At 44.0% G+C, this 20,818-nt stretch overlaps 1 protein-coding gene across 2 annotated transcripts in view; it reads left to right on the forward strand.

Moving 5' to 3' along the window:
• The window catches only part of slc45a4a (solute carrier family 45 member 4a), a 29,959-nt gene that overhangs the window by 878 nt on the left and 8,263 nt on the right, over nt 1-20,818 (forward strand). Inside the window, exons 1-6 of one of the 2 annotated variants that reach the window (XM_086136759.1) lie at nt 65-2,201; nt 9,427-10,453; nt 16,786-16,974; nt 18,748-18,927; nt 20,325-20,515; nt 20,575-20,761. In XM_086136759.1, coding sequence (XP_085992885.1) covers nt 10,159-10,453; nt 16,786-16,974; nt 18,748-18,927; nt 20,325-20,515; nt 20,575-20,761 — 1,042 coding nt within the window. In that variant the 5' untranslated portion in view covers nt 65-2,201; nt 9,427-10,158. Of the gene's footprint in view, nt 1-64; nt 2,202-9,426; nt 10,454-16,785; nt 16,975-18,747; nt 18,928-20,324; nt 20,516-20,574; nt 20,762-20,818 lie in introns of those variants that run through there. The other variant, XM_086136758.1, reaches the window with a different exon arrangement.

The following is a 20,818-nucleotide window of genomic DNA, read 5'->3' on the forward strand; positions in this document are numbered from 1 at the left end:
AAAAAAAACAAAGTAGCTTGTGAGTGCTCATATTTACGCAACTGGCGATGGGATGAATATTTTTTATTGTATCAAACATTAATACAGGTGTAATGCAAGTGAAACCATTCCTTAAAAACAACAGGCCTCCTTCACCTCAGAGAGAGAGATCTGTCATTTTTAAAAATTAACATTTTAGATAAATGTGATCCTTTTTTCAACTTTACAACAGGTCACAATAGGCAGGTTAGGTGGATGATTCATCAGGTGACCATTTTGCGGTAATTATGGTCTCAATGTACAAGCACACATGTACACTGCTTTCCATTCATGTCGTTGGTCAGCAGACTAAGAATACGAGGTTGTCAAGAAAGCGGCTACAAATGGCTCTTTCCCGTGCTGCACAAACCGCAAACATGAGGACCAGAACAATACTGAATAGATCCACTCAACAAGGCTCTTGAAAATACGGCCTTGTTGGGCCCAGACAGGGTCCGAATGAATCCGACAGCATCTGCACTCGTCTCGCTCGGATTCCACGGTCATGCCGTTTTCGCTTGCAGATGGCTGCAAGCTGAAGTGGGAGCAATCCACTTCCTCTTAATGACATATTTGCTGACTGTCAACTGCTGCTTAGTCAGCACATCGACGTAGTGACAAGCGGTCTGATGCATCCCGGAAGAAGTTGTCACATGCGCGCACACGCTCGTGCGCACAAATGCAACGTCAAGAAAGTATTCGGCGCACTTGTAAACAAGTTGTTTACATGCTTTGCTTCGTGTTCTTTCATTATCTGCAAAAAGCAGATGAGATGAACAGTGGAATCTCAAGCTGCAAGTTCCAACATGTGTTCCGTGACGGTGGACAACCACTCCATATTGTACGCGTTAACAATTGAGATGAATCACATTCATGTCATCCATACATTTTGCCGAGATTATGTCAGTACAAAGTTCAGAGTAAAGGAAATGTCATCTGGCAGGAATTGTGAGGGGGGGAAAAAAAGTCACAATCTTGCACTGTATAACATTAGTCGACAAGTTGTAGAATGAGAATTCCTTTTTGGAATGTCAGAATATTGAACATTTCTTTTAACATGTTCAAACAAAATTTGCAACAAGAAAATTACAGGCAAACATTTGCGGCTTTTAACAAACCAATGACAAATCCTGACAAAATCCGCTGCCTTCTAAAACGCTCACCGTTGTTCGCCGCTCGGTGAGATCGGGGCTTATTCAGAAAAGACCATACAAGGATGACAGAAATGATCGAAGCTCAAAGTGAAGAACATCGGCGATACCGCTGAAAAGTGATGACGATTGAATTTGAAGTCATATCGGAATCGTCAAATTGTATTTTTGATTGTGATGGTTGTTGTCGTCCTTACTTGCAGCGAACCCAAACAATCACGCGGAAGCACACTGAACTGAATTCCAAGGGCTTTGTTGACAAAAATGACCAATAGTCAGTACCAATTCTGGCTCAGTCATTTTCAGGGTAGAAAAACAGGAAGTGTCCTCCTACCCGAAATTCAACCCGTAACCAGCACTTCCGTTGAGTCATCCACATGACTATTGGCTGTCATCTCCGACTCTCGTGACACCGAAACGCTTAGCACTGGACAAAGGTCCGCTTCCTTGAAACTTCTTCTTCTTCTTCTTGTCTTAACGCCATCTTGAAAATAAATTGATCAATTAACCCTTGCTGGTTGAAAATGGTGTCAGCATTTAAGGCCAACTCACCATTTGAGGACCTTTTGAGGTCTTTGAGAATGGATGTCCCACTGGATTTAATGGTCGTTGGTTAGGCTAGACTGAAATAAAGAGCACGCACACACACACACACACACACACACACACACACACACACACACACACACACACACACACGGAAGATAACCTATTTCCAACTGGTGGAAAATTGTTGTGCACAAACCTGTATGAGGCTGGAAAGAAAAGTGTGTTTGGGTGTGTGTGTCTCGTCTCTCACTTGCATCAACACCATCTATAGGCCTCCTATCTCCTTTACATCTCTCTCTCTCTCTCTCTCTCGCACATACACACACACACACGGTGGTGGCTATAAAAGAAGTCGCGTGAATCCTGCTGGAGTCAAAAGGCTTGAGCTGCTGAGGATTAAACAGGTCCTTGTGCCTTTTTTTTTCTTTCTTAAATGCATTTTTGTGGACTCGGCAGGCAAAGACTGATGTGATCCGAGTAAAGGTCAGTTAACAAGTACAAGATTTCTGCAGGCCTTTTTAACTTGCATGTGGATGTTAGAGTGTGTTGCGTTTTGTTTGTCGTTTTGATTTTTACTGTTTGGCGCATTGATACCAAAGTGTGTCACAATCAAAATGTCTTCTGGAAATGGTCTCTGGTTGTTTTAACTGCACAGGCAATAATTTAAGTTGCATATTTTTACTGTCATGCTTGAATTGTTTCTTCAGGTCAGTATTTTTAATCTGACCCTTAAAGCATTTCATAAAGAGTCCTGTTAATAGTTGTCACATTAATTTTCCCTGTAAATTTTCCCGTAAACTTGGTTAATTGAAATGCATTTGTTCATTGTAGAGATATTTTAAAAAAGCGATTGGCCAATTTAATTTATTGTCAAGGATCATATAATTTGGTGGTAAAATGACCATTTTTCCATGTACATACCACAATGTTTTATTTTCTTGAATTGGTTAAATAATCACAAATGAATCATAAATTGTACAATAAAAGTAAAAAAAAAAAAAAAGATTTTTCCAATCACATGATGCAGCGTCTAGTTACGTTAAAATCGGTGGTGGACGTCTCATTATTGTTGATTAAGTCGTATTGTATGCAGCAGCGTGGACAGACGTGTGTATTGGGTTAGCAAACTGAGATGCGGACGGTGAGGGCGCAGTTTCAAGTGCACAGGGTGTGACGTACACTAATGGAGTTAATCATTTAGATGGGAAAAACAGCACTTGTGGAGCTGATCCTTACAATGTTTTTTTTTTTTGGGGGTGGGGGGCGGGTATTTGGGTTTTCATTCCAAATGAGACGACAGTTAGGGCGTTGCATTGGCGCACAGTTTTGTTACCATCTGTGCTAACCAGAAAATACATTTGTTGCAGCTTGTAAAATTGTGTGGCTGTGCCAAAGAAACCAAAAACTCATCAGTCAAGTCAAGCTTTCATACATGCTCATGCGTGACAACTAAAAAGGAGAAAATCTTTGTGCTTTTCCAAAGGCAGCAGTTTTACTTGAAACTGTTTTTGTGTGGAGGGATGTTGACAAATGCGTCTTTTCACCACTTTCACAATTACAAAATAAAAACCTTCTGTTTATAAAAAATGCCTTTCATTATTTGGTTAAAATAAAGGATAAAGGATACCCCCCACTAACCCCTTAGGAAAGAAGTAAAAGCATTATTCACTTCGGGAGGCAACACTTCTTCGCCATGCCTCCAAATTACGCTTGTCAATTATCGTAGTATAGCAGATTGGTGTATGTGGTGCATGCAGTGGATTGATCGGCGAACACATTCCTCTTAACTCACATAGACAACTTCACTGACCCTTCCAGTCATTCAGTTGAGTCGTCAGTTATCGGAAAATAACACGGACAACGCTGTTAGCTCACGCTAGCCCGTGCTCATGCTGCAGCTCTGTTTAGCGTTTGGGTTTAGCATGATAATTTCAGTGTCGTCTAGCACCCAGAGAACAAAATGACAGCTGTTTCGCCAGTTTCGCTACCACGTCATGGGCGGAGAAACTGCATTGGGACAGTTAGCAGGCCGATTCGCCCCATTTTTAGAAATATGCAGTCAACAACAGATTTACTTGGTTGTTGCTTGATTTTACACTTGAAGGCTCGGCAGGTACTCCAGAGACCCCAATATTTGTAAATGCAATTAAAATGTATTTTTTCCCATGAAGAAAATAGGGAAAAAATGCTCATCTTCTGAAGCACAGTTGCACAAATTTCTACAGAAAACCAAAGTATCACCAGTGTTCTGTGCACAATAAACCTTGAACTGACGTCATTGAATCACCAAGCGTCCGCAGATCTCTATCTGGACCACCACCAGCATATGGTGCTTCGACCAGTTTTGTGGAAATCATTTCCACACAAAAAAATAAAAATGACCCTTGAATTCTACTGTTTTTCCAGCACAAATTTGATTCAAACAACAATGTCTTAAACCAAGCCTGCAAGGTGCAAAATCCTGTTTTTAGGCGTCTTATGAACACAATGTTGTTTTGATTGGAACCAGTTTGACATTATGCAAACATTTGTGGTAGTGAATAGCGTTTTGTTTGGGCTCGTTATACAGAACTGGCCACATTCCATGACGCAGTTTCCAATTGTACGTATGTTGAAGTTGAGGTTGAACTTGAAGGCGTTGAAACTTTAAGCCAATTTGGGTGTTTGCTGGAATCAATGGGTTGCTTGTGGCTCTTCTATTTATTTATTTTTAAGGCCAAGATGGCCGCTTTTTGGGCCAGATGACTGAACTATCTCCGTGGTCGCGTCCATGAAATTAATTGATTGCAGAACGGGGTCAATTGTGTATATACAGTATGTGAATTCTTTGAGCTCCTAATTTTTTTAACCTTCTTCTGTTTCGCAGATTTGTTTCAGTTTGGTTTTGGTTAGATTTGGACATGTTTGCCTTGGATTCTCTCAGTCCCTCGATAAGCTCACCATTAATTAGTTAGCAGCCGCTATCATGAGCCCAGTGCAAATCTGGCTACCCTTGCGAGAGACTGACTCATGCATGCATGGAACAAGGACTGTAACCATTTTGTTACTTTGTGCTGTAAAGAATGACATACAGAGTGACACTGTCCAAATACAAATGCTAATAATAGTGCTATCGACCATTTAGTGTTCAGCTATGAGCAGTTCACACTTACTATCCGCACCTGCCAGTATGAAGTGTTGATTGGCTTTAATAATCTAATGTTTGCGTCACAAGACCCTGTCTATTAAAGCCCGTAAGGTTGTTTTTGTCTGAGGAGGCAAAAAAAATATTTCAGCGAACAAAATTGCTAGCTGCTGTGGTTTTGGCCTGTCTGGGATGCTTGCATGTTAGGTGTGATAAAACCATAAATCAGACAAAATGGTTTGAACGAGCTGTTAGTACAAGTCGAAATTCCATTTTCCCTTTTTAGTGGTGTGTTTATGTTAACTAGCTTGCCAAGTCATTATTTGGGCCAGACAGATTACAGGCTTGCCTCTTAGGAGTGCAGCGGTAAAACTAAAAATAAAGCAAACTGGTCTGTATTAGCTCATCTTCTAAATGTTCCCTTTCCCTTTATTGTCATGCTTCTTTTTGATACGAAGGCAATTGTTTTTGCAGCCTCGTGTAGCTAATCTACTTTCGGGTAAATCAGGATGCTACTAGCTTGATTGTTAGGTCAGATGAAACTAAACTAAATCAGGCTAACTGGTTTTTGGTAGATGTTATAATGCATTTAAATCCTACCTTCTCATTGTCTTGTTTTCGTGTTTTGGTTTAAAAAAAAAAAGAGATTCAGTTGACTAAATTTCTAGCTGCTATGTTAGCCATTCTGGATGCTAACTAACTGGCATATTAGCCAAGATTCAGGTAAGTTGGGGTTTAGGTATGACTACATATAGGCTTGTTTACTTTCTTCTACATGTGTTTCTTGCTCAACCCGTCATGGAATGTGAATGCATGCGAACAGCAGGTATATTATGTCATAATTTCTAACTGCCAGTATTGTGGTAATCCGTGTGTTATGAGTACGGGATTTGTCATTGACGCTGGCGCGCACGTTGAAGCGCATGTGCCTCCTCTCCACTTACTGCACTGCGGCCGCAATGCGCCCAAACGCATCTATCTCTCTCTCTTTCAATCTCTCTCAGATCCATCTGCTTCCCGCTGCTGGGAATATGGATGTTTTTCCATGGGAATACAAAGGAGCAGAAAGGGAAAGTCGTTTGTTTTGCCTGCGCAGCCTGCTGCGTGTATCTGTTTGGCCTCTCAAATTTGATCTTACACTGCTGCTGTGCCTTAAGATCTGGACATTGCAGTTTTATACTCCACTTTCTTCGCTGTGCTGCACTTTCGTCGGTTTCCTCCAGCGTAACATTGTCTTTCCTTACAGAAAGCCGTATCTTAAACTTTTCGTCAGCGTTCACGAAAGAGCCCGAGAACAGCATCATGGAGACTGTGGAGTGTAAATCAACTCCTCAGTCAATCAGAACAGGTCAGCAGCTGCCTTCGGGAAGGCTTGTGATGAGTCTCATTCTTTACGCATGCAGAGTGATGTGCGCGACTGTGCAAACCCGATCCTAAGGTCTTGTCATCTATATAGATCCGCATAGTGTTATATGGATCCGCGACAGGTTTTGCATCACGGCTCCTCACTGCCTTGGTGGGTTACCCGCTGGACTTTGGTGTGATACACTTCCCCAGTTGCAATTTGTACTGCGGTGGATATTTACCCGAAAAGCAGTCAGACAGAGCACGATTTGCAAGGGCATCAACCGAAAAAGAGAACAGGATGAAAAATAGACAGGATAGGGGAACGATAACATTACCTTGGAGTTGGATTTCATCTATCCAAAGATGCCTTGGGATAAGAGTGACGCAACTTTTGTCTGTTGACAATTGTTCTAAAAAGAGGCTTCAAGTTGTTTACTGACACTTCCAGTTGAAGTTTACTTTCCACCGAAATGCACAACAAATAGAATGACATCTTGTATCTTTAAAGCAAGCACATTACTGTCCTTCGGGAAAGTCTGCTCACTTAATCCTAACAAACCATGAAAAACACCGTGCAAACCAAGAGCATCGAGGCGCTGTGTCAGAAGTGGAGGAACAGACGGAGGCAGAATATTTAACAATTCTCACGTACATATATTCTTTATCGTGTACAACAAAGCACACGTTACTGCAGCTTCCCTTTTAACCATCTCCATTTATGTCTGTGCTACACCCCGCGGAGAAATGGACATGAACAGTAGCGGTCACCTCACTGAGTGTATGTGTGGTTTTGTGCATGCGGCCACATCATGGGCTCGGCTTATATGGAATTACACTTCAGCTCTTAAGGGGTTTTCGGGAGGACATGGGTGGCTGACATTGACAACAATGAACCCACGTGAGAAAGAAAAGGTGACTTGAGGATAAGGTCGCAAGAAAGTAAGCGGACTCGGGAACAACAGCAGCATGTCAGGGCATTTGATCTGAGCCGCCAAGTGAATGTAACAAACAAAACACTGAGCCGTTGATGTTAAAAAAAAAAAATATATATATATATATAAATATATACTGACCATTTTGCTTTTTGAAAGTTCAAGGCCAGGGACAAGTGAGGACGACGGACGTCTCCTGTGTCTCGCAGACCCGCACCAGATTTGTGAGGCTGAAAATACACAAGGTGGTCTATTTTAGTGAGTGATAATAACTCGTGCGCTGACCAGATTACCTGGGATGCAGGACAAACTGCCCGTTAACGTCATTCACTGTCTCAACTTCCTGACTTCTGCTTTTTTTCACTTGACCAAGGATGTTTTTTCTAGTTTCAAATACAGTATTTATATTTGTTTTGCTCATCATCATTCGTTGGAGACTAAATTGTCCATGAGTGTGTATGGTTGCTTTTTAATGGATACGCTCCAGTTGACTGGCGACCAGTTCGGGTGTACCCACACCTACTCAGCCGGGATAGACTTTTGTCATTGCTAAAGGGACAAATCACGAACGAAATTGCCGATTTTAAACTTCCCACAAAGTCGAACACCCCTGAAATAATTGAAGATTGAATCTCTGGGTAATTGATTGACAGCCTGTCTCAGGTTTTTGTCCATAATGTTTTATGTTCAGTTCAATGTGTGTACATCGGCATGTCTGGAAAAGGAGAGAGGCTATTATGTAACCCACTGCAGTCTGTGAGGTCACAGAAATGCGCCTTTATGAAATATTAATGACCAACCGGAGTGCTTCATGAATCTTAATGGCGAGACATGAGAGCGCGGGGAGGTGTCGAGAAGTGAAAGAAAGAGGAATTGGGAACAGATTATTTTTGACACAGCACTACTTAGCTTGATTGTTTCTATTATTTTGTTTCAAATAGGTTATTCACCATGATGCTAATTGTAGTTGTGATTAGCTGGAGTCCTATGCATGTTGGTCTCATCGTGTGTCGTATGATGCAACACCAAAGACAGGCTCCAAAAAAAATATACGCATTTCACTATTGCTTTAATTGTATGTCAGGATGGACTTGCTACCAGTCTCATTTTGGGTAGAAATTGGTATACACTCCTAGCAACCAGACAGCCGCTTACACCAACGTCAGTGTCCTTGCGAAAGAAACACAAGTGTCGCAATGTTGTCTTGTATTTCATCAAACAAATTCTATATTTTATGACCTTCTTGTCAGCACACCGCTGTTGCCCGTGGACTATTACAATAAGATTTTGGTGGCCAAGATAGAGTTTCACTTCACGACACTTTTAAGACTAGCGGCAATCGTAATAGCTGACGCTAGCTAGCTAGTGAAGCTAGCGGCTACCCGTGTTTGTTGTGTTCTGTTCAGAGGAACAGGTGGATTATACTTGTAAGAATTCCGCTGGGTCTTTGTGTGAAAGAGGCTGGAAAAATGTCAATACATAAAAAAACCCCAACAACAACAAATACTGGAATGGATCAGATAATGTCAACAGTCTGTCAATGCACTACGTCCTACTGGCTTTCCGCTTCCACATGACCCCAAGTCAGCGTCATTCATCTCTTGATTTGATCTCCACATTGCAAATTGGTTCCTGCGTATACAAGCCATGCAATTGTCGTCTGGCAATTCTTTGAGACGCCCGATCACAGTGGCACGCTTTTGATCTTTGCCCAAGTCCATCAGACTGTCTCGGAGGGGGTAAACACATCATGTGCGCCCGGTAATTATTCGCTCCCCCACCGCCCCAAAAAAACCCCCGATTTCTTTAACAAATGGCCTCTTTTCATAGAGCGAGAATACACACGCCTGTGTGTTGTCGAGAGCGTGTGCCTTTCAGCATCAATACGGGGCATTTTTTGCCACCCTGTTTTTATTTTTCTGGTACGCCAAAAATGTTCATGGATCAGTGTGGCCCCTTTGGGTCCTTAATGGAGTCAAAAATGAATTTGAATAATATATAAAATTAAAGGGAGGGGAGTGGGCTCCAACATTTGTTAATATGTATTTATTTATTCAAAATCAGGCCAATTTGACCCGCATTGTGACAGAAGGGTTTTTCATCAAATATTGTGTGCAACTACAAGTAATTGATTTTTTGTTTGTTTCTCTAAGATTTAAAAAAAAAACACACACACACACATTCTATCGTCCTTGTACCCAAGTGGAGATGAAACACGTGTCCACACTTTACGTGTATATAATTGGGGGTGAAATAAGGTGACAAATGCGAATGAAAACTCTTCCTTTTTCCATCATCCCTTCAGATTCATCAGTCAATCGATGGGGATTTCACGAGGAGCTCCGCCCACTGCCTGCCCACCCGCCTCCACCTGCGACCTCCCCTCCAAGCCCACCCACTCCCTCCAGCCCTCCATACACAAAATGACTCTGGAATTCACTGAATGGTTTTCTATATGGATTTTTACCCCCTGTAATAGACAAAAACAAAAGTAAGGCGAGAGCGGGAGACGTCCTCGATGACCCATAAGCCATAAGCGCGTGACACACACACACACACACACACACACACATACACACACGCACATACATGCACTCCAGCCATGCACAGATCACATACATACAAAAGAAAATTGCACAAACTTTGAATGTTAAGCGCTCTCTTTTTGTGAAAATTCAGTTGCTTCCTATTTTTGTTGAGGGGATTTTCAGCAAATTGTGGTAAAGCCGATTTTGTCAGGGTATTTTTTCCTTTCGGTGAAAACCACCAAGCGGTGAGGAAAGTGTTAGGAATGCCACACTGCCCTGACATTTTTATATGAATTTCCTCGGATGCACTCCGAGGTGCATCCAATAGCGATTCATTTTAAATAGATGACTGCAGCCTTTTTAATCACAGCACTTTAAGAGTTTTCTTTGTCAGGTGTTCATCTAATAGCTGTAAGGAGATTATTAACAAGGATTGTCAGTTTAAAAGTGAGTTGGAGTGGGACCTTTTTCGGATCAGGATTTGTCCCGCCACCGCCCCCGAAGCTTGCATGCCTCCCCAGAGCACGGGCCGTGACGCCATGCAGGTGGGATCACTGGTGGCCGGCGGGGAGACCCAAAGTCCCACGGACGAAGGCAAGGGCGGAGACACGGATGGATCGGCGGAGGCGGCGAGCCGCCCCGGCACCGCCGGCGGCGGCGGCGGCGGCGAGGAGTTGGCGAGCGAGGGGTCCATCGAGGGCATCCCCCTGAAGAGATGGGTGATGCACGGCGCCGTCATGTTCGGCCGGGAGTTCTGCTATGCCATGGAGACGGCACTTGTGACGCCCGTGCTGCTGCAAATTGGTGAGAACCCAAACAACCGTCACATTGTTCGTACCTGTTCGGCCTTTGTTTGTTTAAAATAAGCAGCCTGAAATCATTGTCGTTTCCGCCGTTGGAAAAAAAAACCTCATTGCCAGTGTCACTGACTAAACATGATGTCAATTAGCACTTGAATCCGAATGTCACCCCTCCCCCCCCCCCCAAAAAAAAACAGCAGTTCTATGTTTTTGATGTAATTCTTGAACAAACCACAACAAAACAGACCCGATTTTTTTTTTTTCCATCTCCGATAATCACAACCCTTCACAGGCAGTGCAGCAACAACAACGAAAAAAAAACTCCTTGAGGCCGACTAACACAGCAGTGGGCAATTGTTGGCAGAAAACATTGTCTGGAAACATGTCGGCGGGATTCTTACAAGGTTAGCACGATGAGACAATCACAAAGTCTCGTTCGACCAGTTTAAGTTATGTTCGAGGTCTGCGGTCGGGAAGCTCCGGCTCCCAGGGCGTCGGTGCGTGTAGTTTGGTTGAGGAGCCCCCGATGACACAACTCGGGTGAAACATGAAAAGGTCTACCCTTGCACGGTCATGTGTTATGCTCAAGACAATGCAGAACTGAAACGAAGAAAGCGCGTGCCTCTTTCATGTCCCTCTCGGAATCCAAATTGTTTTTGTCAAAACAAACAACGGGATCAATGCGGTCTGTCAAGTTCCATTTTGGTGAGCCGACATCGGCAAATGATGAAGTTACTTGAAAGTTTGTTGTGATCCAGTGCTCATTTCAAGTCACTGCTGCCCAGACCACAACATCCATGAGCCAGAACATGCCATGTTGTTGTAACATGCAACAAAGCAAAGTGTTTTGCGTGGCTGGTTGGACTGTTTCTCGGGGGCTTCTCGCTCGCAAGAAAGATTTTTGCAATGACCCGGATTTCTGCTTAGATTGGTCAAAAAGTGTCACCTGATCTCGCTGATCTTTATCTAAGTCACAAGAGTGGACAGACGCAAGTGTTCTTCAACCGCGCTTTGCTTTTGTTTTTTCCAGCCACGCAATTTATGATGTTTTCGCTGCACACGATATAAACAGTCACGGTTCACGGTGGGGAAATGCGTGTGAACTCCTGGGTTGAAAGTGAATCTGAGCCAACGCGCAGTCCCTTCCAAAAGTATCGGAACGGCGAGCTCAATTCCTGTGCTTGTTTTTACCGCAGGTGTTTGCCCGTTCAGATCCAAAGATCAACATGGAAGAAAAAAAATTGTTGATGCTGAGAGAAGCGGAGAATGAAACAAACTAAAAATGAAAGAGGCCGGCGCATCGTCAAGGCCGGGAACAGCATTTCAAATGAAAAATGCAACCAACGGGTCACAGGCCTGATGCCGTTATTCCAAGCAAGGGTTATGCCTCCAAATATAAAATGGTAATCACTTGCAGTGGGTGGCTTCAAACAATAAGTGCTCTGTTTTGGTGTAAATACCATGGAGTAAATGCTGGACTTTTGAACCGTTATATTCATCTTTTGATGAAAATAACGGTTCAAAAGTCCAGCATTTATTCCATTCATCAAAAGATGAATATACCAGTGTACCACAAAAGCAAAGGAACTGACTATGTTGTTCCAATACATTTGGAAGAGACTATATGTAGTATTTCTACTCTTTCGGAAAAATAACAGCGAGTTCTGCATAAAGAAAAGCTCCCGAATACCTTGGTATGTATTTTATATGCCCCCCCCCCCCACCCCAAATAATACTGCCTGGTGGCAAGCCCTGTTGGCCTGCGTGCCAGGTAGCCTCCGAATGATCTCGTCATGTTAGCTAGGAGGATAATCTTCTCCGATGACCTTGTGGACGGAGCACCGTGGTTGGCGGTGGGGGGAGGGGGGGGGGGGAGTTGGCTTTACGTAAATGACTTTTTCCATGTCACCCAGCCACTGATCGCCTTAATCTGACTCTTGTCACTCACCGGAGGGAGACTGGCCCTTTTGAAAAGGGAAGGAAAGGGAAGTGAAATAAGAAAGCCCCGGGCCACGCGGGTTGCGCCGCAGTCAGCGTCTTTTCGCGGCTCTGAAGCGACTCACCAGTCTGCTCGGCTATTTTAAAACCACCTCCTCCTATTTATAGCGCTTACATAATCTCCGTGCCAACTTTCTGTGATTACTCTTACCATTATTCACGCGCCCTTCAAGGGTTTGGGAGTCTACCAAGTGTGGCGACCCGGCAGCAGCGCTGGCACGCGGGTACCCAAAGAGCATCCCGCGGGTGCACGTTTGCCATTGAAGGCAAACTCGCCCGTGCGTTTGTATGCGTACACGTGATTTAAGGCAGGTACAGTATGTGCTCACAATTAATGGAGGCCATGTGAGGGATGCTGAATTGTTGTGTACGTGTACATCTACAGGTGGAACGTGTATCCACTCGTCATTCGCTCCGTAGGGAATGAACAAAACATCCAAAACAAATGCTGACTAGCCTCTCAGGTGATTCTGATGGACTTATAAACACAAGAGGAAGCAGATGCTTACCTTGAAATGTGGGAGTGTTTTCAATTGGTTGTCCTTCGAGAATTCATTTACAGTCACATTACGAGTGAGCGATAGGGACCAGAGTTGGGTCATCTACATCAAGCAAGTCCTTTCGATCACTTCGGCATGCTTCCCAGCTACTTTACCAACTAGTCAGGGCGTTGGCACTTTATCGTATCAGGTTAGGACATTACAAAGTTGACACCAAAAGATTTGTGATAATAAGCCCAAATTTGCCCTTGGGTTCTGTCTAGGAACACGCCCAAATGAAGAGGTCTGCTCGTCTTTTTTTTTTTTATTTTCCCCCGCCCTCCCGCATAAAGTGCAGACTTAATTTGTGCACAAACACACATGCATGAGTGCTTTATGTGCTAACAATCCAGAGCCGCAGAGCTGTAATGGCTGGCCCCCGGGGCTTTTGTGCATTTTTTAAAAAGCATACAAGACCATCTGTTCAGTCTCACTGATGTTTTTTGGCATAGGATAGGATGGCTGGATTGCTAAAATAATGCCTGGATAGATCCTTGAATGAATGACCGAATAGATACATTAGTCACCAAGTGCGTCATTGTCTTATTTTGAAGACCGATTCACATGATGGAGTGGAGAATAGCATCTCCAATGATCTCAGTTTTGAGATGTTGTTCAGACATGGACAAATTTGAGTCAACAGCTGAGCCTATTGGACTTCATCATTTTTATTTTCTATTTTCTATTTTATTCTTTGCTTGCCCAAACAGCAGCACCAAAACACGTGAATGTCGTCTCAAGTTCATTCTTGGTCTGACTCGTGTTACTTTCAGTGCAACTAAATGAAAATCGACTAGTAACTTGTATTCGGAAGTTTGCCAATAAAGTTGCCCTGCCATCCATTTGTTTTCACGAGGATCGCAGGGCATAGGCAAATAGGGCTAACACTGCCCAAAAAAAAAAAAAAAAATCGCATTCTTTACTTACCACTTAATGACAAATATCTAAACTGAGCCAACTACTTTTACTTTACTGTGATCTGCAGGTAATGGATGCTATCGGGTCTACAAGATGGTAGAAAATGACCACTTATGTCTAAATGAAGCTCCGAAACTTCACTTCAACAGTTCCTTGGCATCTAGATTCCACCAAATAGTTCCAAAGTCACCCAAAAGCATCAGAAACAAACAAACAAACAAAAAAAGAAATCTATATTCTTTCTGTCCCTTTATTAACTTCAAATGAACTTTTCAAACTTTTTTTTTCATTGTATGTGTGAATGCAAGGTTCATACCGAAAAACTGCTTTTGAAAAAAAACTCTTAATAGGTCAATTTGGGCACCGGGCTGAAATATACACATTGAGGGCTTTCCAATTTGCAGATGACTCTTCCTGCCCGATTACTCAGTTCGCCGTTACATCAAGTCTATGGCCTCCGATTGGCTTTATTGACATTTGCAGCGGTGGCGTGCGATGGCGGAAACTTCCCCGTGCGTGATAATTCGACACCAGCAGGGCGACCCGCTGTCAATCACATGCGCTCCTTCGGTCGCGCGACTGCCGAGCGGCGTCTCGTTCCTGCCGAATAAACAGCATTTGTCGTCGGGACACGCCCTCCGTTTCACACTCAAACATGCATGAATTTTTCACTGTGGGGAGCTTTTCCGCAGCCCGTCTCACAAGAAGCGCGCACATGTGCATCTGTTTGAGTACAGCGATCGGATCATTTACTGTATTCACTTGCGAATTAGAAGTTGCGTGAATGAGCAGTCGGAGGATGTTGGGTGACAACACGGACGGGCCGGCGTGTATTCCAAAATGCCAGGACGTGTGGGTATGAAGTTAACACCCGACACTCACTCCTCTCGCCCTGTTGTGTTGAAAGCCGTTGTCCCCCCTCCAACGTATTTTTGGACGTCACACGAGACGCTGGCGCTGACTCATCTGATTTTTTTTTTGTTGCGGTGTCATCACTACTGCGTTTTGGCATTGCAATTCAGACCAAGTGAAACTAGTTTAAAACCAAATAAGCATGTTGAAGACAGTGCAGGGAACAAAGCTAGAATATCTTTTGGACCCAAAGTGTACAGTACGTAGAAGAACACACAGCCCAAAACACAAGTGAGCCTCATTCAGGGTCTTCTAAAAAGAAGGGCTTGACTGTTTGCGCGCGCTCTGCCACTTTGTTAAGCTTCCTCATCCTGAAGTTACGTGAGCAACTTGACGGAACAGAAAGCAGAGGTTTTTAGTGGAGTAAGCTTTTTTTGTGTGTGTGTGGGGGGGGGGGGCACTTGAATGACAGAGCTTCGTTTTGGGTTTTGGTTCCCACCATCCATCACAGCTCAGGAACATTCTGTTCTTCCTCACGCGTTATCCAGCTCACCTTGTTTTTCACCCTGATCCTTTCTCATGCTGCCCTCCCCCGTTCTCTCGCTTTTCTTGTTTCTCTCGTGAAAAAAAAGCTTCCTGCAAATTCTCTCAGTATTGTTTTTTTTTTTTTTTTTTTTTTTTTCTGTGCGTGTATGCACGTTTGTACCTACAAGCCAAGTGTGGGAACTGAGGGCTGTCATAGTTTACTATGTGCTCTGATTGTTATTATACTGCTGTGTGTGTTTTGGGGGGGGGGCTAAACTCTCTGCAGCTACACATACTAGTCACAAAAAGTACAATCGCACAAGTCTCACAACATCCAATCCAAGTGACGAGTAGGCCTTCATAATAATGAGAATAATAACAATACATTCTTGGCTTTGAAGGGGTCATAAACACATAGATGTGAATATGTAAATTATTTTTACTAGCAAAATGAAGTTCCGTTTTTTTTAACATGAGTTATTAAATCATTTTAGAATTATAATTAATAAAACATTTTTATTAAAACAATTTAAACAACAAATGTACATCAATCCATTTTTATTTTAAAAAAGCAATTCTCAATTTGAAGTGGCATTATAATTCATTTCACTGCAATGAAATTAACCAATAGTTTGATTACATAAGCAGTTGTGTGCATACAATCGTTTCTGTTTTATGACATTATTCGCAACGTACATATAAAGTTGTTTATTTACAATAAATCAGTGAACCAATAATTCCTTGCGATAAATTGCATTTCCATTTATGCTCGGGCCATGTGAAAGCTTGTTAAATGGTGGCATAGAAATGCACTGCGTCATTGTGTGCGCGCACATGTGTCAGTGTTTGTGAGACAAAAGAAAGAACGAGGGAAAGTTTTCCAAAGCGCACAACAGGAAGCCCCGCGTGAGTTACGTCGCCGTAGTCGCGGGAACCAGGAAACCGATGATGATGGAGTCTCCGTGGCGACGGGGTTCCCAAGACCTGGTCGCCGTGGCGGCGGGGTTCAAGCCCTGTTTATGACTTGTGTCTCTCCGTCGCCTGAGAAACACGAAATGTCGACACTGGCGCAGGAACAGGAAGATGGTCTTGAATGAGGGCTTGGTGCTGACTCGGCATTTTTTAATGCTGCTTCGGGTAGTGCAGCTTGGTAGGGGAGGAGTCGGCAAGTGCTGTTGTGAAAAGAGAGATTTTACCTTACCCAGCTTCCTAAGACCAAAAAAAAAAGTGATTTAACAGCATCTTCTGGTCCTAAGTTCGAGACTTTTGGCTTGAGATAACTCGCGTTTTTCTTAACTCATTCACTCCCAAAGACGTTTTTATACGTCTTTTCAGACTTGGTCCAGAATTGGCTGGTACTGAATGAGTTAATATTCTTGTTAGTGCCAAATTGCATTGACAAGATGAGTACTGGAAGATATAGTTGTGTGAAGTTCACGACACAGTTATTCAACATCATAACCCCCCCCCCCACCCCCACCCCCCGTCCCATGTGTCCAACCAGGTCTTCCAGAGCAATACAACAGCTTGACATGGTTCCTCAGCCCCGTTCTGGGCCTCATATTCACCCCGCTGATCGGCTCCGCCAGCGACCGCTGTTCCCTGCGCTTTGGCCGCCGCAGGCCTTTCATCCTGGCCTTGTGCATCGGGACGCTGATTGGTGTGGCGCTCTTCCTGAACGGCTCGCTCATAGGTGAGCGGACAGTAACACTTTCATGTTACAGCTCCGGTGCGGCCATTTTGCCGGACCTCTGTAACGGATGCTGCATACCCACTAAAGTGAGTCTGGTGAGCGTATGTACAGTGAACGCATGCCTGTCTGCAATGGGTGAGATTTGATTTAGAGAGACCTTTTTTTGGGGGGGGGGGGGATTTACTGCGATATCAAGCTTTGAACACTTACTTATTAAAATGCACTTTAAAGTATTCTTTAGTGCCTTTTTCCCCCCACTGTGTGTCTGGCACAGTTCTCCAAATTCAGGGCTGAGAGTGCTTGCTTCAAGCTGTTCACTCGTCACTCCCCGTTGCTGTGTAGGAACAGAGTTGCCTGCCTGTATAGTGTAACACATTGCCACAAAAAGACATTGAGTTAAAAATCTGCGATCTTGCGGGACCTTGACCGATGTAATTGGTACACTGTACAGTCGAATATGTGATGAGGTACTCCGCTGTCTGTACTGCCATGCCCTCATGACCACTACTTGCTCCACTTGCGTGCTGTGGCCTTACAAAGCGTGCAATTTGTCCCGAGGTGAAAATAGGCGGGGGACCGCCCCCACCCCCTCTCATGCAGATGAGACCGCACCACACGGAAGCCGAGTTTCGGCTCGGGGTTGGTGATTACATCACCGTGAGGTCATTTCAAAGTTGCATGCTCCACAATCCGAGCAATTGATTGACGCGGCACAGATATTGACGGCCCTCATTGTAGTTCCGGTTGGGACGCTGGAATCATTTTCTCTGCTGTCCTGTTTTTGTTCTTTTCAGTAGACATGTGATTTACAGCGCACTAGTTTTATTTAGATTATGGATTTTATTGAACAACCACTAGAAAGACGAGTGAAGTATTTTATTTTATTTTTTTGCAGTCTTACCTCAATTTGTCAACCCGTTCCATTCATCAAAAAACACGCACACGTAAAGGCCTCAAAAGGAATAGCGCCTTCCCGTGCATATTTGTTTAACTGTGCTGTAAACTAATTGTAATCAATGCAGAAAGCGCGAATGAACAAGAAACAAAATCCCCTTTGGAAAGAAACCAATCATTAAAATGGACAATCAGAAATTTGACCCCCAATGGACCCCGAACAATTGTCGATTCATATTCATATTCCTGCTGAGACGTTTGTTGACATGGGAACCCAAGAGCAAGCAGTTCACAAGAAACTACTTCCTGTTTGCTTCCCCCTTTCAACCAATGACGGCTCACTTCCTGTCTGGTGGGTAGTGAGTAGTGCCACTCCATTGTAAACACACACACACACACACACATTCACGCGCTGTCTGTGTGATCTCACAAACAAACATTGCACATTTATAAACACGTGACAAAGCTTTCCAATCATAGTCTGCGTTATTTTCATTGCGATAGACGCAGGTACACACGTAAGTGGTCGCACAAAGACATGCCCAATGTCACGATCATGCCTGAAAACACATTTTTGGAAAAAATATGTTCATTATAGTTACCCATCAATAATCACTAAGAAGGAAAAAAATAAACCTTGAGCACCTGGATCACTGATGAACGTAAAATTTGCCGGTCATGTCTATTGTAAAAGAACAGACAAAAAAAAAAATATTCTCAAGGACTCATAAAGTGTTTTTATTTTTATTTTTCCGACACCATCTAATGTGGGCGCAGCGCGGCCATCCAAGGTTCATAATTTCGAGGCTTCCGCGGGAAGAAAAAAAAAGTGTTCATTGTGTTTTCTCAACTTCCAAACCCCTCGTCTCGCCGTTTTAGGACTTTCTCTGGGCGACGTTCCGGGTAGACAGCCCATAGGAATTGTTCTCACCGTGCTGGGAGTGGTGGTGTTGGACTTCTGCGCCGACGCAACAGAGGGACCGATCCGAGCGTACCTTTTAGACGTGGCCGACACCGAAGACCAAGACATGGCACTCAACATCCATGCCGCCTCGGCAGGTAATGCCAATTAAAGGTTGCCCCTCAAATCGGCCTTTAAGATTAGACAATGTCCACTTCTCAGGTGACAGGCATGAACTCATTCACTCCCAAAGACGTTTTTAAACGTCTTTTCAGACTTGGTCCAGAATTGGCTGGTACTGAATGAGTTAATCACGACTCCGCGAGGATCAAAAACTAAGGCTGCACCAATTCAACTTTTTATCAGATCGTGTACAATTACAAATACTTCGATTGGATTACCTCCCATACATCAAGTACCAACACTTGATAAATTCTAGAAATCGTGATGAAAATGTTGCTTTTTTTTATTTTTATCATCAAATCTTGTTTTCCCTAAAATTGCCAACGCGGCACATTTTCGAGTCAGAATTTATCACGACAGAAATTTGAAAGTCCAACTGCGTTCTCTGCACTATCTGCCGCAAGGCTGTCTCTCTATCCACCCTGGCATGCAGCGAAAGAGCCATCAAACGTTGATTAAGCAGACATTCCACTAAGAAGTCGTCACCACGCAGGGCCAGCAAGGTTATGTTGGGTCACCAAAGCTGCTGTGCCCATCCCCCGAGGGAGGGGGAGCGTCCGTGCTGGGCAAATAGTAATAGTTATCCAAGTCAGGAGGGAACGATAAAAGAAACCATAACTGATTTAATGAGCCGCGCACAGGCGTGTGTGTGTACTGAGACTTGCAGGGTTTACTCTTTTGAGATTCTATGGATGTGCTACTGGCAGGATCAACCAAGTGACGCCCCCGCAGACCGGTCAGCACCGAGCAGGCGACGGGGCTTGAGAAACTCGTTGCATGCTGGATGGCGCGCCGCCTCAGCTCGCGGGGCGGCACACTTTCATTGCGAACTCATCATCGGTTATGCAAAGCATCGTTCATCATTTGCATTCAGCGAAAGAGTTGTCATTTGCCTTGACCTTAAAAGGTCCCCACGTGGCCCACATGGCATTTATCCCCCCTGCCGCGAAGGTATATGTCAAGTTGGTAAAGTGCTATTGGTGTCACAGTATCGGGGCACATGCTGTTTTTTGTTGTTGTTGTTGTTGTTGTTTTTTTTTTGTCATTTCACTTCATATCAATCGAGAATGTTGATTGTATTGGGTTTGTGTGTGTGGCGTGCATCGCCTAACAAATTCCAGTTCATCAGGCAAAGTGTGCTGATGGTAATTTGCGCGTCAAAGAAAACGCAGTGCGGCTCTGCTCACTTTTAGGCTCTGACATCGTAAGTGTTTCGGTAATCGGGGTGCCAAGCTCCGTGAATTGAAAGTGCAAAAGCTGTGGTGGCCCTGGATCTTGCCAATTTCTACAAAGTAATGCGCTTACCACTATTTCTCCATCTGAAAGTAAAACTCTTCCCATTTAACTGTGTTGTTTTTTTTTCCATACGCAGGTCTTGGCGGCGCTGTGGGCTATGCTCTGGGCGGTCTCAACTGGACCCACACTTTCCTGGGAGTTATCTTTAAGTCTCAGGAGCAGATCCTGTTTTTCTTCGCCTCCCTCCTCTTCTCTGTGTCTGTGGTGCTGCATCTACTCAGCATTGATGAGCAGCCCTACATCCCTCTACATGACCGGCTGGACCGGGTACTTGTGTGTGTGTGTGCGTGCGTGCGTGTCTAAAATCTAACACTCAGTTTCTGCAGGAGAGTCCAATGCCAAGTCACCCACATCCTTCATCCAACGGCCGAGCGGGACTTCTCACTCCGAGACTGGAAATGATCGGCGAGGACGAAACGATGGACAGCTTTGACCTTTACGACACCTACTGGGACGATCTGTCCGCACCCGGGGATATGGACGTGAACTTCCTGGACGTGGAGCTTGTGAGGAGTATGTTTTGCCCCCCCCCCCACCCCCACCCCCATTCTCATTTTGTCTCCTGGTGAT

Source organism: Hippocampus guttulatus, chromosome 18, assembly GCF_054856545.1.
Source record: "Hippocampus guttulatus isolate MCC_2025c chromosome 18, RoL_Hgut_1.0, whole genome shotgun sequence".
NCBI classification, from domain to species: Eukaryota; Metazoa; Chordata; class Actinopteri; order Syngnathiformes; family Syngnathidae; genus Hippocampus; species Hippocampus guttulatus.